Source organism: Phaenicophaeus curvirostris, chromosome Z (assembly GCF_032191515.1).
Source record: "Phaenicophaeus curvirostris isolate KB17595 chromosome Z, BPBGC_Pcur_1.0, whole genome shotgun sequence".
In the NCBI taxonomy this organism is placed as follows: domain Eukaryota; kingdom Metazoa; phylum Chordata; class Aves; order Cuculiformes; family Cuculidae; genus Phaenicophaeus; species Phaenicophaeus curvirostris.
The window spans coordinates 41,183,217-41,200,691 of record NC_091431.1 but is presented as its reverse complement, the minus strand read 5'-3'; the positions used below and the strand labels follow the sequence as shown (position 1 = coordinate 41,200,691).

The 17,475-nt window shown below is 34.5% G+C and overlaps 1 protein-coding gene across 1 annotated transcript in view; it reads left to right on the top strand.

Annotated features, from left to right (window-relative positions):
- CNTLN (centlein) overlaps positions 1 to 17,475 on the top strand; it is a 194,554-nt gene that overhangs the window by 91,300 nt on the left and 85,779 nt on the right. Inside the window, 3 exon segments of the mRNA XM_069880520.1 lie at positions 2,905 to 3,030; positions 6,981 to 7,102; positions 9,864 to 9,993. Of these exon segments, the coding sequence (XP_069736621.1) occupies positions 2,905 to 3,030; positions 6,981 to 7,102; positions 9,864 to 9,993 (378 nt within the window).

Genomic DNA, 17,475 nt, shown 5'->3' with positions numbered 1-17,475 from the left:
TTGATATGTGCATGTTCATACAATCTTTATTAAACTTTTGAGAGCTAAATCGGCAGGCTCCAAGTCCTTTATATTTAAGCAAGACCATAAGGAAAACAGTAAAAACATTTTGGCTTTAGGATCACAAAACCCACATAAAATAGAAAAGATGCTACTGCTGTCTTTACTGATTTTCCCTTGCAAGAAATACCTTCCCATTACCTTGTTGTTCAGTCTTTTATGGTAAAAGTATTCATGACAGAATTTATTCATGCTTGATTTGACAGAAAGAATACGTTGGATATATGATTCTTGGTTTACAATGGTGATCCTTTTGGCTTCACAAAGACTCTGTCATGTTAACCCTTCATCCTCACTTCTGTGTATTCCCAGGATACAAAGAACAAATAAACATGGAGTCACTCCTGATCAGAATGACACTGCTTTGATTTCTTTCTGCTTTATAAAAAACCAAAGATTTTCAAAGAATAAATAATTAGACAGATGTTAAAAAGAAGGGCCTAGGATAAAACAGGTATTTGCAACTAGTGTGGTCAATTGGGAAGTGTGGCGACATGACAGTGTGCTTGCACCTGTGTTTGGTTCTGCAGAATGCAATGATATATATACATCTGTAGGCTAGTGAAGTTTTTTTGTGAATTGTAGAAGTTCAGATCCCTTGACTGCAGTCATACAGAGTAATAGAGCCAATGTATTCTGTCAGACAGATGATGCAGTGGTTAAAAGCTTTGTTAAATGTGCATGTATAGTGGTGTCATTTTTTTGGTACCATTAAGCATGTACTTAGAGGCAGCTGTAAACCTGATAGTACAGGCTTTGCGAAAAGTCGTACAGCTCAGTGCCATTTTGTATGAAGTCTGAGTCAGTTGCTTGATCTTCTCCTTTTGGAGCTTAAACTCTGCAACTTTGTGAGCTATGTATAATTTCCTGTTACCTAGTTAAACTATCATCCATATGTCTGCTGACTGATTCAGTAATGCAGCTTTTCCTTTTTTATAGCTACGTTTTCCCGTTGTATGATGCGTGGAAATAATAATCGGCTTTTATTGATATACATTCTATAGCATTCTTCTAATGTCAAGATATTAGAAAACATGAGTTCACTTGCAGTGCTGATGAAGTTCCTATTGAAACATAGTGAATCAAGAATTTTCCATATTTCATCTCAAAAATGCCCTACTTGTATCGTGTCAGCCTCAGGTTCAGCTTCAACAAAGTTTATGTTTCTTCACCTGGTTAAAAAAAAGATTTCTGATCTCTTCAGTGCTGTAGCCTAGCAGGCCTGATCTGATCTGTGTGTGCAGAGAGGTTATCCAAGACATTTCAGTAAGAGTTCTGTCTTCCCTTGTTGTTTTTTGGTTTGGGGTTTTTTTGGTGTTTTTTTTTACTTCTTTTGGGACTTCATCGAACACAAAACCTGTTGAATTCAAAAACGTGACTATTTCCAACTTCATCCCATGGTGTCTTTCATGGTGCAGATGAGTAAGAGAAGGTTGTTCAGAAAAAAAGGTCTTTGCCTTTTCTGCTTCCTGTACCTTGTTAACTGTGTCACGTTGATTTACCAGCTCTTCCTTTACATTCAATCTTCTGTCACAAAGTTTTGTATGTATTAATATTACAAAGCCTGCTATTTGGCTTAATCTTTTGTAAACATTTTAGGATCATTTGATGAAAAATCTTCTGTTGTTACCCTTCACTGACCTGGATTACCATTCTTTGCTCTGTCCGTATGACATTCAGATTTCTAACGTACGAAGATTCACACTTCAGAAGCAAAAGAAACCCAAAGCCAAATGACAAAAACATATTTGCATTTAGATTCTTAAATGATATTACTGTTTTCTGATAGTTCATGATTTTTTTTTTGTCCATTTTGGAAACCCATACATTTTAAAATGAAAGTGTGGTGTGGTATGCAGTGTCTTGTAAACACTTAATTCTATCAAGTAATTATCAGAGAAAGAAATTCCTGTTGCTAATTATGATTCTCTTAAAGATTAGATTAATTTAATGGAATAGTGAAAGTGTTGAAATATATGGTATTCCAGTAGACTTTATCCTCAGTTTGTTGTAAATGAGTTATTTTGCAGTGAAAATGGTGGCATGCAACAATAGTCACAATTAATCTTAAGTTTTTGCTTGACTGTATGTATTTACATAATAGTATTTTAACATTATTAGTGTTAAGCATGTGGTAGTATTCCTCTGTCATTTCTAATTTCAGGAAATCAGAATGTCTAATTTGATGAAGTCTGTCTTTCTTTGCCATAAGGAGATACAACATAGAATGAACAAGAAAGCTGCCCAGTTTAAGTGTTACTTACACATATTCTTTCTCCAGATTGCTATATGAAGCTGTACATAATATAAACACATATTCTTGTCTCTAGTCAGTCACATTATAGTTAATGACCATATGGTCATTATAGTATAAGATCTACTGTCTGTTGTATTTATATTCCTCAAGCATATTGTTCCTTCAACTTCACAGTGTGTTAAACTATTTCAAAGGGAAAAAAATCCTTTCCCTCTTGTTTCTGGTTGTCCTATCAAGTGTAACCTTGGACCCTTATAGAGCAATTAGACCAGCCTCTATCCCCTCCTTTGTAATGAGGTTTCTTGCATTTCTGAGTCTATAACCCTTTAGTCTTCCCTAATGGGACATCATTATTCTGAAAGAAACAATGTAAATGTAAATGAATATTCTCATTAACGAGTCACAGAGAAACCTTTAGTGGTAGCGCTGTGGTAATTCTGCTTGTTATTTCTCTGGTATTCCATGCAGATTTTTTTTTTTTTTATAATTCATTATTAGTATTCAAAATTACTTCTTCTTTAATTCTGCATGTCTTTCATAATCCAGTGTTCCAACTAGTTCAACCATGTCCTTGTTTTATTCTCCAGGAACCACCTGTGAAACGTTCAAGGTCTCTGTCCCCAAAGAGCTCTTTTAGAGAGTCAGAGGAGCTAAGGAAGCTTAAAATAGCTGAAAGGAAGATAGAAAACTTAAAGAAGACATTACAGCTAAAGGTGAACGTTAAAAAATAAAAATAAAAAACCCTCTAAGCTTGCATAGATAAAGATATAACAAAATAAACAGACATTTTAAAAATACAAAATGCACATATCGTTATGGACTTTAAGTGTGTTAGTATAAGACAGCACTCTCCATTAGGTTGCCTTTTCATTTACTACTAGAAATCTAGTGCTGGTACTCCTGCAGTCCTGTGGAAACATAATTTGAGTTGTCATCAATAATGCATGCTTGTTAAAAACATTTTCAAAATTTGTGTATGAGAATATATAATCTGGGAAATTAATGTATTCATATAGAAACAGAATGAGGTAGAAAGTACAAATATTTTTTTTCTTTGTACAGTGAAGCTAGTGTTTTAAAATGCTGGAGTCAATTACTTGGAACAGATTTACCCCTTGTACGCTTAGAAGTTATGGCTCAGAAATTGTTGTAACAAATGCTGTAAAAAGAATCCTTTACAAACAATCCCCTCACACCCCTTGGTAGAAAAACTTAATTAAGCATGTATTGCAATTCCACGTTTTGTCTCCATTTTATAGATTTTTCATTTGTTTTTACTTCAAAAACAGTACCTTTTGAACGAACTATTGGTTTTGAGTTGCACCTCAGAATGCAAAATCAAAACCCTGAGCCATATTTTCTTAAATGTTTTCAATTCATACTCTGCTTTTTTTCCTTGTTTTTTGTAGTTTATGTTTGCTTAGAGTTAGGGAATTCGAAATATATTTTTGGTATATGTAGCCTAAAGCAGAACTGGTTATGGTGAACATACTATAACTGTCAGCTGTGTGAAGAAACTTGGGGAGCCCCTCAAACCATAGTCCTGAGCTCCTGCCTCCTATGATAGGTCAGTTTTATAAAAACATGTGAGTGCGAATTACATTTTAGCATAAATGCAAAAGTTCATACCTTTGTATACTTGAGAGTGTTTAATGTAGTGTCTTAAGACAGGTAGAGTATATTAACAGGAAAATTGATTTAGATTTCAATTTCAGTCTTACAGACTGTCTTGCTCTTTGTTTCTGGGCACCAGAAAATTAGTTTTGGTTTGCGATTTGTTTTTTGGGTTGGTTTTTTTTTTTTGGCAAATCTAAGGCACATCCTGCCAACTGTACCTTTGAACAGGCCTTTGACAGACCTCCTGTTTGTCACTCTTAGTTAGTTGTTGTTTTAAATTATAGAGTTCTGCATTTCTTTGTGTTTTCTTCTGGAAAGAGGAATGAAGAGAAGGATTATGATTGTCTAAGCAGGTATAGAAGAGAAAAGATTGCTATTCTCTCTGCATGATCTCATAACATAATTTTCACCACTTGCCATTCTGCCTTTGTAATTTCTTCCATTTCATCTTGAAAGCATAATTTAGGAAGCTGTGCAGTTTTGTTATGTTGCAAGTGTGGGATCTCTTATTTATCACAGCTGTTAATGCATGAAGACTTTAAAGACTAAATCTTGTATGTCACCTTAAAACTTAAAGTATGAACTCTATGCATTTTCTCTAGGGAACCTATTTGGCTTCTATTGTACAATGATATAATAAATTGAAAAAAATCCATGAAGGCCCAGGACAACACATTAAACACTGTTGTGGCACTGCATTCAGAATTCAGTGAGACTGTTGTCAACGTGACAGTGAACTCAGCTGTCATAACATCAATACCAGAAGAATTCTGTTGGTATTGTAGGATTTCTTGATATCAGCCTCCTCTCAGGCATTGCTTCCAACAAAGAATAATGCATGTCATCAACATTTTTGAAACTGGTACTTGCATTATTGCCTCCTCAGAGTGTTGACTATATGATTATTATATTATTATATCAATACAATGATGTATGTCTTGATAATGAAATTGTGAATTATCCATCTGTTCTTCTGCAAATTTGGTGACAACTGAAAAAACTGATGAACAGCTTTATTTACTGGATTTTGGGGAACAGGAGTATTTGATTCCCCATTCAGTATTACAAAGGAACAGAAAAGGGAAAGGTCCTATTCACAGGATTTTCCAGTTCGCCTCAGCTGACTCATTTCTAGCCAAGGAAATTTGGCTCTTACTATCTTTATTGCTAATATAAATAGGATAATCAAGTAAAATCAAAGTATCCATTGTTTTCATATAGAATTGGCTGCATTTCTGCACTCCAGGACATACTAGAAAGTAACAGAGCACACTTGTTTGGGGAAGAGAATTTTGAAGTAAAAAAGAATACTTCATGGATTTTGAATAACAAATTATCAACCTGGTACTTAGAATGGTTTAAAGCATAAGTTTATCAGTGTACTGTTGGTCTTTAAGAAGTGGATAGGAGTTTGATTGCTGAGAGTTAGATACAAACTAAGAATATGATCTGTTCTCTTGTATTATGTTTCTAGAATTGTGATCTTTAGTCGCCATTTTCACGCTTTTTTATGTGAGTAAGGGCACACAGTTATATTTAGCTTGGATTTCATATATAATCCTGTTCCATATATGGTGTTCAGATGCTGAAAATATATTAATATATTGTTAATAATTTAATAAAAGAGAGTGATTGGGACAATTAATTGTCTAATTTCTATTTCTGCAAGAGCAGAGCATCTGTTGTAATGTCAAGCAAAGCTTCCTAATAGTCTCTATGTCCTTTGTCATAAATTTGTCTTGCTATTTGTGTCATTGTGTTTAATATCACTGTAGTATTTATATGAGCTACTTAAAACCAGTGAAAAGTAATTTTTAAGCAATTCTAAATTTATATTTTTATGTTGTTTAGAGGTTGTTTCAGAAAAAAAAACCCCACACTTAGGAAAAATATTCATGGTAAAGTCTGAAATTTTAGCTGATATCTTTCAGCTTTGTTTATGCACCATGGAAGCTGGGCTACATCTTAAAAGCCAAGCTTAGTCCCAGTACTTTATAGTTAGTGCTACTGTAGAAACCCTTGCCATGTTTTGATAGTGGCATTTATTTTTTATTATTTACAGCTTTGACTACTGGTGTATCTTATTTATTGAGTAATGCTGAAAAGCCTTCCTTGCATGCAAGCAGTAAATGCATGCAAATACAGTATTGTGATTTTTTAGAAGTTAAGGAACATGTTCTTTAGTTGCTTTACAAGCAGAACTCCCATTGAACTGGAAATGAATCACTGAGGGCAAATTTTACTACAGGGTAATGTCTGGTAAATTCTTTTAATGCTGTATGCCAGAATTTTACTTGCTTTATACTGGGGAATGCCTTCTTAATGTTGTTTTTTTCAGAACATAGTATTGTCACTTAGGAAAACGGGTTTTTTAAATTTGCATGGTGTTATCCTGTAATATAAATCAAGGTATATCTTACTTCTCGTTCTGTAAAACGAGAGTACATTTTTTGATATGGTTTTGATTGTGTTAAAGCTACTGCAAAATGTGGCTTATTTCTTTTTTGTTATATAATTCAAGGACAATGTCTGTGTGTTACAGGTTTATATATATATAATTTAACATATAATAATTTAATATATGAGGAAACCCTGAAAACATGTAAATTTAGGGTTTATTGATGTGGACCTCAGTGTAACCAATGTTTCTCTTGAAAATATGTAGATTATTTTTCCTTGGGGGGTGGGGAGGAGAGAGAAGAAAAAAGTAGTTCAGAGGAAAAGACACTGCCAGCAATCCTTTTTTAGTCTGTCTGGTTTTGAGTGTATTAGGCCAATGCATTCATAAGATGAAAGCTGACATTTTGGTAGTGAATTTTTTAAAACTTCTCAGTGGTCTTAAAAAAAATATAGATAAATTTTGCCAAATTAGCAAAATATGCCAAAGTGTCAGTAAGGAAAACGTGACTTTAAGGATTCTGAACTTTTTATTTATTTTTTTGAGGCTTTTAATAGTTACTTAAATAGAACTTTTATTTCATGTGGTCTGTATGAAAGTCTCTTACAATTTGCCCAACTCTACTATTGTTTTTCTGGTGCTACACAGATTCAAGAAACTGAGGAGCTAAGACCAGCCCATGAAAAAGTCAAAGAGAGGCTGCAGATGTTACAGACCAACTACAGAGCACTAAAAGAGCAATCAAAGCAGTGGGAAGAGGGTGATAGCAAGTAAGTTACATAGCTCATTAAAACTATTTTCCTTACACAAGAAATTGGAAAAGAAGTTTTATACAGGTATTCAAAAAAAAAATTGATTTGAAGAAAGAAACTACTATACAGTGATCAAGACTTTATCCTTCTTTAAATCCAAATACATGTTATACTCGGTACTCCCATATAAGAAAAAAATACAGTTGAAAACAAGAGTAAAATGTATTTAAACGTAAGCTGACACCCTGACTTATTTTGAACCTGAGTACTGGACAAAGGTCTGCTGGGGCTGCTAATTTATGCTTGTCTAGTTCTCCAGTCAATTCATTTGTTGACTATGTGTGTTTATTTTCCATGATAGAACCATTGTTCCTTATGTTTCAAATAGGTTTTTAAAATTATTTTATTCATTGAACAATATAGAAATAACAGCCTCTCTAACATTTAGGGATACAAACATTAATTAAAGCTGATCCTAAAATCCCCTTATTAATAGAAAATAGAAGTATGTGCATGAAATGCAAGGTGATTTCATGTTCTAAATTATTATAAAATCAGTTATCAAAATATTGCAGTAATATGTCTTTATTAATGGAAAGAAGAAAGGTTCTACCACATAAAAATGTAACTAAAAATATTCTATATGTAATTCTTCCTTAAATTCTATACAGAACAAAAATTCTTTTTTATTAAGTAGTTAGGAGAGAGTTGGAATTTTTGGTAAACAGATGCTTTTGGAGGTATGGAGACTTTCTTATCACTTCAGTTACCAGACACTTCTGTGGTACAGCTTTTCAGGTCATAATTTAAGCAGGTCCGTATGTTCTGTTGACTTTAGTAGGACTTTGGTGTGCACCTACAGTTCAATAAGCACATGTGTGTTTTTACTAAAAGTAATTCTCTTTGTAATTAGAGTAATACTGACTAATCTTGACGTGAACTTTGTAACTCTCTCTAACAAAAACCAGAATCACAGAAACTGTTACAAAACTGGTAGTCATCAGAGTCCAGGATCACGTAAAGGGTCCTACTGCGAATGATAAGCTGTCTCTCATATATAAGTAATGCTTCAGCCTACCTGAGTAGATTTGCATTGCTTTGTAATACTATGGCATTTCCTTAAGAATGGTTTGTCTTTTAAAAAGAAAATAAAAGCGTGGATGCAAATAATGGTAAGATACAAACCAGCTAAATTGGTAGCATGGGAAGATTTTTTGAAAAATCAAAGCATAAATAACAAATAGATTTGTTTAAATTAGAATGAAAAGGGTTTGATGATTTAGGAAAAATATGGATTGCTTTATTTTCTAGCTCACTGTTTTAAATTCAGTGCAAGATGGAAATGACTGAAACCTACTGGACGACAGTTATTTAAGCAAATGATTTAATTCTTTGCTTAGGCTAAATAGGTATTTGTGATCCACAGAGGGGCCAAGGCTGAAAAGATACAGAAATTCAGTCTAGATAAAGGCAGTAGAATCAGACTTCATATACAGTGAAGCACTAAGTGTTCTGGTTCTGATATTTGGAAAAAAAAAAAAAAGGAAGAAAAGAAAAGGGAAAGGGAGACAAAAGCAATTTCTGTTTCTGTTCAATGTAAGTGAGACCAGATTGTGTCCTGACAAGCATATGCTTGGAAAAAGTAGATGTTGGGGGAAGTGTAATGCTAAATCTTTGTTCCGCCTACTTGCTTTTTTCATCAATAATTAAGATGAGCTGAAAATTATGTGGGATTGATAATTTTTGTCATCAGAACAGAATCACATGAAGCCATCATACTAAAAGGAGTTTGTTTTTCCTTTTTAATATACTTAAACAAGGGAAAGTAGCCAAGAGACAAACAAAACCAGTGTGTAAATTGATATACCTTAGACTATTGTTTTGGTATCTCAAAAGCTTTCTATGATGTAATGTCAATTGTGTATTAAGAATTCAGTATCAGGTACTTATGTGGTACCTGATGCTCTGTACCTCTGTAAGCAATGGAGGACACCATTCTTTTTGATTCTCCATAGATTACAATCTGTTATCGAGATGGCAGCTGATGGAACCTAATCCATGTGTCAGTAGATATACAATGTCCAATGACCTACGTGACTGCAAGGATGATAGGGGCCTTAAGAGGTTACCACATTCTCTGAGAGTTTATGCTCAGTAGGAATTGAAATTGCAGAGTTTAAAATTTGTTTTATAAAGATTATTTTTTAATACTACTTTTTCATTGGTATTATTTAAATATGTAAAAATATTTCAGTGATAGGAACACTATAAAACATTTTCTGTTCATCTAAATTCAAGATGCTTTTTCCAGATGCATCATCTTAGGCATAGATAGCTTATTCATTCATTAGACAGTAGATAAACAGTTTGATTTACAGTAAGCATTAGTGCAACTTCCAGATCATTTTGCATGGGCATTAGAGGAGCTGATGGCTCTGCCATTTTTTTTGGAAGGGATTGTGTGATGATTTCACCCTCTGCTTTCTCATAACAGTATAATAAGGAACATTGACAGAATGAATGGAGGTGACACTGCTCTGCCATATGTCAGTTGAGAGCTATGGTGCCATACTAGCATTATGTCTGAAACTATGTGATCGAACTTTTCTATAATACCACCAGGTTTCATGCCTCATGGAATGTATATTTCATACAATGTTTATATTCAGTAGATGCTGCAGTTTAAGATTTGTATTTTTTGAATGCATGGATGCTTTTGTTCTTGTCCTAAAATATGTACACATTTGAAAACAAGCAACCTCTTCTTGTTCATTGACAGGATTGAAAATAGTAAAAGCAGATACCAGCATGCAGGCACCCATCAGCTTTATCAAGAGGATTCTGATGCTGTGTGGAATGAACCGGCATTTTTCAAAAGGGAACACAAAAAGCTGTTAATTGAAAAATGAGTTGGTTTCTTAAATGATGTTTACATAAAGAAACGTTCTGGTGCTTTTTCTGAAGGCAGTGCTTTGTAGGCCTCATAAGAGGAATTCTTTGCAAAATTCCAACATAAAACCATCTTTTACCCAAAGCAGAAAAGGAAAACATCAGCTCTTTTTTTTTTTCCTTTTTTTTCCCCCCTTTAAATCAGTGACAAGTTACAAGTTTGCTAGCACTAACAGAAACTGTATTGCATGATCTAGGGATTGTGTTAATTAATGTGGCTCTCATCTGTTGGAGGTGTCACTCTTCATTAGCCTGTATTTTACACACTGCCGTGCTTCATTTTTGGAATGAGGTGGTGAGGGGATAACCTAGCCAGCCATCCTTGTTTGATCTCTGTGATACATACACAATGCAGAATGCCTCAGCTCTCTTGGTTCCCTGCCCTGTCCTGCTAATCCCAGCTGAGCTCATTATGGTGTAGCCTTGCTGCTACTCCTGGAGCCAGAGCTGTCCAAGCTAATTACTGGTAGCAGCAGAGCTGCCTGTTAAGGGTCTGGTGTGGATCTGCTAACATGGTCCTTGGTAGTGACCTGCAAAAAGCACGAGGGAGTTGCTCTCTTTCTTGCTGTGCACAGCCTGTCCTCTGGGTTTAGTGCTGATCCCTTCACACAGCTCTTTGAGCTGTAGTAAATGTAAAACTTGGTGAAGGAAACTCTTACTTTAGAAAACATACAGTTTGCTGCTTTGATCTCATGATTCATAGGCTATTATACTCAGCCAGGCAAAGTAAGAAAATGTCCTTTTGTACTAGACAAAAGGAAGTTAGTATGGTATAATTAGCCCTTTGCTGGTATTTAACACTTTCTCTAAGTCAAGTTGATTTTTTTTTTTTTAATTTGAGAATCAAGACATAGCAGAAACTTTTATTTAGACTTTGTTTTTGTCAGCATTAAAGAAAAGGTGTTTTCCCAATGGGTGTCAGTGTAAACTGATTTTGTGGAGATACCATGAAGGCTAGTATCACAGAATTTCAGCAGCAGCAAATTGTTTCCTAGTATGTAAGTCCTAGTGTTGCCCATAAGCTGCTTTAGTGTATTATATTCAGTATTGCTAGTAGCTGTGTTGCCTGGGGCATTCTTATATCTGCCAGTTGCAATTGTGTGCCTGTTCTTGTCACTTCGTTGTCACGTCTTTGTTTACTGTTCTGAAACTATCAGAACAAATTCTCACATGTACTTCTTTTGTTTATTTTTATTTTTATGTAGGAAAGAACAGTTTCTTGCCATACAGGTAACTGCAGTTGTAATTCTCCTTCAGTCACTAATCAACACATGCACCACAGGCACCACAGTTAGCTCAGGAGTAGTAACACAAGCTTGACCTTTTCACACAAAGCCATAAAAGAAAGATTGCTTATGTATTGTGCACACCCTGAAGGTTGGTACAGTTGGACTGTTTTGCGAGAACTCCTATGCAGTCATATTTGCTAGAACTCCTATGCAGTCATAGTGCACTCCTATGCACTCTTATGCCTGTTACATTGCAGATCAGTGGCCTTGACTAGATTGTGGTAAAGAGGCCCGAGTAAGCAGTTGAAATATAGAATTTTTAAGTCAAAATGGGTTCTTAAAATTCTGCAGTGCTAGTACATAGTAAGAAGCCAGTGCATTCAAGTGGCCTTCCTATGTGTCTTTAGGTACTTCTCATTCTTTATGGAGTAGTGTAGCTTATTCTTAGTTGAAGCTGAAGGAAGGAAGGAATATACAATGGCAGCATTTTTTATATCTGCGTTCAATGTCTATCTCTAATGACTGTCTTTAATTTGTTGAAACAAGTTAGCACTTCAAGATCTGAGCTTTTTTCTTGAGAAAGCCAATACTAAATCTAGTGTTCTTTTTAGATCTGTGGATAGGCTTCTTTGATTGCATATATTCTTTTTTAAGCTCTGTGGATAAAGGATGTGTTCTACAGAGTTGTACCAATTACTTGTATGTTTTACAAGCAGTCTAAGTAAATCAGGTTAGCTCGTAGTTTTTGGGACATATTTAATTTGATAGACCCTACTTATTGTTAGCTTAAGTTGATTTAGAACATATATAAGTCAAATGTAGCACAGCATTACTCAAGGAAGAGTATCTCTGTAGGGATTTTATTTTGGTTTAAGTGTGTTTTAACTTTCAATGTGTAATTTCTATCTGTGACTAGGCCAGAGAGTAAATGTTAGGAAAACACGATTATTTTTTGTTGTTTGTTTATTTGCTTTACCTGTAAGGAAGATTTTCCTTCCCTTCCCTTCCTCTTCCACTTCCTCTCTCCCCGCCTCCCTCCCTTCTTTCCAGGGGCAGAACAGTGATGTAAAATGTCTTTCGCTTGCACATACATTACTCTGAAAACAGATAGATATAAATAAAGTATAGGATAAACCTGAAGAAAGCTCATTGATGCGTGTCCTAGGCTCCAAAATACACTTATTACCAGTATTAGCCTACTGTAACAATCAGTTTATTAGTTAAAATCCATTAAAAAAAATCCATTAGGATCCAAAAAAAATCTAGTTAAAAAATCTTTTTTTGAGTCAGGAGAAACATAGGTTACTTGTTCTGGTGATGCCTAATTCCAAACTGGGTTTGAAGTTTCTGGTAAGACTTTGCATTGGCCACTACCTTCTGCCAGATCCTTTCTATTACAAAGTTTGCTTCTCTTCACAAGCCGCGATTGCTTTCAATTGCATTTAAGCTGCTAAATATTATGCACCTTTCAAGCTAGACACCAACATACAAATAAATATAGGGTTTAGGACTTAAATTTGAGCACCTCTTTTTAAAATATGTATGAAGTTTTCTGTTCTCATATAGTTCAGAATGCTTAATGTCAGGGTTTCTTTTTGGAGAATGATGATGCACAATACGTGGCATTGTTACTGGCATTTTTAAATTTTTGCTTAGTAAAGAATAGTATGTGCACGTTGTATTACTTTGCAATTAATAATAGACTATGTTTACTATGTCTATATTGTTACATTCCCATACTATATTACTTAAAATATGTTCATCAATAAGCTGGGATTGGTCAGTGTTTGCTCAATGCTTTATGCATATATTTCACTTGAATTTCACAATATTCCTTTGGAAGGAAGAGACTGTTTTTGCTATTCATATGATTTATCTGCATATAATGTGCATTATGCAACAAATATTATTCGTCTTAATAGAAGCTGGTTTTAGTGTCAGTTTTACCTGACTTCTTTATTAAGCCTTCTCCCCTATTATTTACTCTTTTGCAAAAAATATAAAATCATATTCTGTGATGTATACAATGTGGATTGAAAGCTGCATTTTTAATGTTATTAGTTATCATATCTAATTTTTTTTTTATTATTTAAAGTAAACAATTAAAAGCAACAGAGAACCACAGTTTAAATTCACTTTGAGACCTGAACCAGGAGCTAAGAAAATAGTCTAACTTTTAAACTCTCATAGTCTTAAGAAATCTTATAGCTCTACCAGCTAAACTGAAGCCAGAACTTAAGAGTTACAAACAGGAACAAAACAATGTAGGTGAAATAAATTCCTGAACTATTCTTTGAGATGTTTATTAATGCTAATGGCCAAATGAAAGCAATTCCACAGCTCTGCTAGGATGTCTCATTTTGATCTTCTCACATGGGTCATTTTCCCTATGAAGTATGCAATACCTGTGTTATGCAGCAGTCATTTCCAGTTAAATACAGGCATACCTTGGAGATATTGCAGGTTCAGTTCCAGACAACTACAGTAAAGCGAATATCATGATAAAGTGAGTCACATGAATTTTTTTGTTGCATATAAAAATTATGTTTACACTACCTTGTAGTCTATTAAGTGTGCAATAGCATTATGTCTAAAAAACCCAGTGTACATACGTATCTTAATGATAAGAGACTTCATTGCTAAAAAATGGTGCCATAAAACCCACAATATCTGCAGAGCACAAATAAAGGAAAAGATGAGGTGTGCCTTTACCATGTTATTGTAGGCTACGGAAGCAGCTATTGTATTGATATTCATGTTCTGCATAACAAAAAACATGGGATTTGATCTTTTTTTCCCCCTTCAGCAAAGAGAAAAACATAGTAGTATCCAAACAGCAGTTAACACTTAGTTGAGGAGAAGAGTGATCCATTCTAGTATATATTATACATGTTTGTATTTGAGCTGCATGAAACCACTGAAAACTTGCAAGAGAATTATCTAGCAAAAATTTGAAATTTCTTTTATTCAGCTGTGCTTTCAGATTCAGCATTTTTGCAGATGCATAGAACTGGCATATCGCCAACAAAAATAGACATCTAATTTTACAGATGGATGCGTTTTAGAAATATATATAGATAGATATACACACATACATATAGTATAGTTCTCAGGTTTTTAGATAAATTATTTTTTATCTTTGCTAGTAAGTGCTAAATGTTGTCTTACTTTCAATAGAATTGTATTGATAGCTATGTTCTGTGTTTTCTTCCCACATCAGTCAGATTCATATTTGCATCTGTATTATTTATATTTTGCTGAAATTAATGGTAAAGTGGTTAGCAGCATGTCCAATTAAACTGCTATTTGATTGCAATGTAGCTAATTTAAACGACTTCGGCATTTCCATATTAAATTCTTGTTTACTGGAGTGTAGGGATACCGCAATCCCTTAGGCCTTTATGTACAGACTTTGGAAGGGTATAGCTAAGTGTATATAAGCTGTTGTGGAAGCTTTACAGTTTTACATCTTGTAGGAGATCTCATAACTGATACCAGCAACACTAAATTATTTGACGTAGTACATTTTTTGGCATAAGACATTATGACTTAAGTCATTGTCTTCACAGCAAACTGGAAATTAGTCATTTGTATGATATGGTTATATGCGTCTTGTGATGAGGAGGAAACAATTATCAAGGGAAAGTCACATCATTAAAAGAACATTTGGTAGTCATTCTTTCCACTGACTGCCTAGGTAGCTGTGCATGTCCTCCATGTAGTAAATATGCTCTGGATCTTTGAAGCACGTGGAGTCAGTGGAAGCGTGGTAGCATCCTTACTCTGCCATAGCAGCTGTTTAATAAAGGTTTCTCATTAGCTCTGCTTTTTTAGGAAAATAAGACCTCATGATTTCTGCTTTGAATATTCTTTGTAGAGTCAAGGCAACTGCTTTCTACCTGGTATAAGGGTATCTCACCAGCCAGTTGGCAGGAGCCTAACTTGGGACTAGCAACAGCATGTGATGCCTCTTGCCTTTCCTAGCTGTCAGAATGGATATAGTAGAGGAAAGATGAATTTACTGTTCTGGAATGGTAGCAGTAAGGAACACAAACATAGGCTTTATTACCTCCTGTTCTTCTTCAATGTGTCTTTTCTTTTTTTCTAGAGAATATTCTGAAAAAATGCAGTTTTGATCACCTTGACAGTCTCTTTAGCTAAACAGGAAATATCTGATCATCAGAGACATGTAGTTTTTAAACCTTCATTATTGTGTGCAACGTCCAAATAGCACAGCATTTTTTTGATTTGTTCCACTCTATGGCTACGTCCTGTACCAAGTGAATTTGGAACAAAGCACATTCACAGTATAGCAGTGTTAAAAATGTCACCTGCAGAGTATAGCCTTTCTGACATATGTACTATCTCTGAAAAGTAATCTTTCTCTTCTTCATTTCTAGGAGTGATGGGATGTTGCAGGCTTCCTGCTGCGAAGTACTTCAATCTAATAACTTAACACTCTCGTTTACTTTTTACTGCAGTTAGTAATTCTATACTGCAAAGCCAAATATTGTTAAAATAATGATACGTTCATTTAGGTTTTAGTTGGACAAAAAGATCGCTAAATATAAAATAGTACCTATCATTCTACTGAAAACCATTGGAGCCTAGGTTCTGCTGGTGGAGTTTGGAGGTTCTGATAAAGGTGCATGCTCACTGACTTCATTGAACATTGCTCAGAGGAAACGACCATCAGGCTAAAGTGTGAGAACCTCAACAGTGCAGTTGTTACCTAAAATAACTACAAATTATTTAAAATGTAAGAAAACAGTAGAATTAGTTGTACTACAGTGTGCAGTTCTTAAAATGTGTTTTTAAAGTACCAAAGTCAGAACTGCAAATGCCACATGAAGTCATTTAGGGGCTTTGGCATAATTAAATTATGTGGCCCCTTTTGTGGTGAGAATTTTCTCTTTTCCAGAAAGCTTCCAGTTCCATTTTCACAAGACACTGTGCCAGCTAACTGAAACAGATATATTGTTGTTTTATAGTAAGAGGGTTTTGTCAAGAATGATGAGATTAATGATCTTTAATTGTTAAGCTTGTCTTTAGAACTTTTCATAGCTATGGCCACCCCATGTTTAATTTCCTGTGTCCTGGCTAACAGACAAACCTAGGGGCTTGCTGTGCTTTTGGAAATCAGATATGTTGTTTTTTTTCTTGTGTTCTTCCATATTTAATTAGACTTTACTTGTTTGTATGTATTTGTTCAAAATCCAAGTAGTATTATCAAATGTCTGTAAGCAGCCAGTAGTATTTCAGTGCCTTCTCTTACCTGATGAGACTGTGTCATACTGAAAACATACAATCATGTCATTAAACATTCTTCTATAATACATGAACAGGGAAAGGAAGAGTTTAAGTTGCATTAATTATAAAATTTGGGCATTGTTAGGGACAAGAATGTCAGAGAGGTGTTAGAAAAAGGTAGGGACACTAGATTAACTTCTTCCTGTATTGCTTGTGCAGAAGTGTTGCCTGCCTTGTTGTTGAATCACAGTGATTTCTACAGATTATCTCACTGTTAAAGAAATTAAATATTGTGTTGTTGATAAGCACGCTGCCTGTGAGAGTGCTGTGTTTTTCTTTCCTCTATTGAGTACGCAAAAATTCTTGAGAATTTAGGTGGAGATGTCTGATTTATCACCCTATTTATTTATATGTATATACAAAAATAAAGAAGTGCTAAATGTATCTTGTTAAACTGTACTGAATGTTTATAGTAAGAAGCCTGTGAACCTACAATATATAACACCAAAGTACACCAATGCTAGTCACGTAAACTGTCAGGCTGCTGTATTAAGAGAGTAATGAAGGACTAAGGAATATATATTTTTTTTTTCTGTGGAGTTCTTGGGAATTCTGGTAGGGGGAGCACTGTTTGGTGCTTTCTGGTAAAGCTAAATTTAACATAAATTTAATATACAATGCAAGTTTTCCATTCTCCGTGCATGGTACTAATTTTTGAAGGGAAACGTCAAATTTTCAAGTTTCAGTGTATCTCAGCTTTGCTAATAGCATGTGGGACTTCAGGAACTGAATATTGCAAAGAAGTTAGAGATATTAAGTTCCTTCAAAGACCACAAATAATATTTTACAATGAATATCATTAAGCAATGTTTATGTATACTTGTGCTATTTCTTGAACTCTTTCCTTAAGTGTATAGTTCTGGATTCCAGAAACTCATTTGTGGAGCTAAGTGGACCTCTATT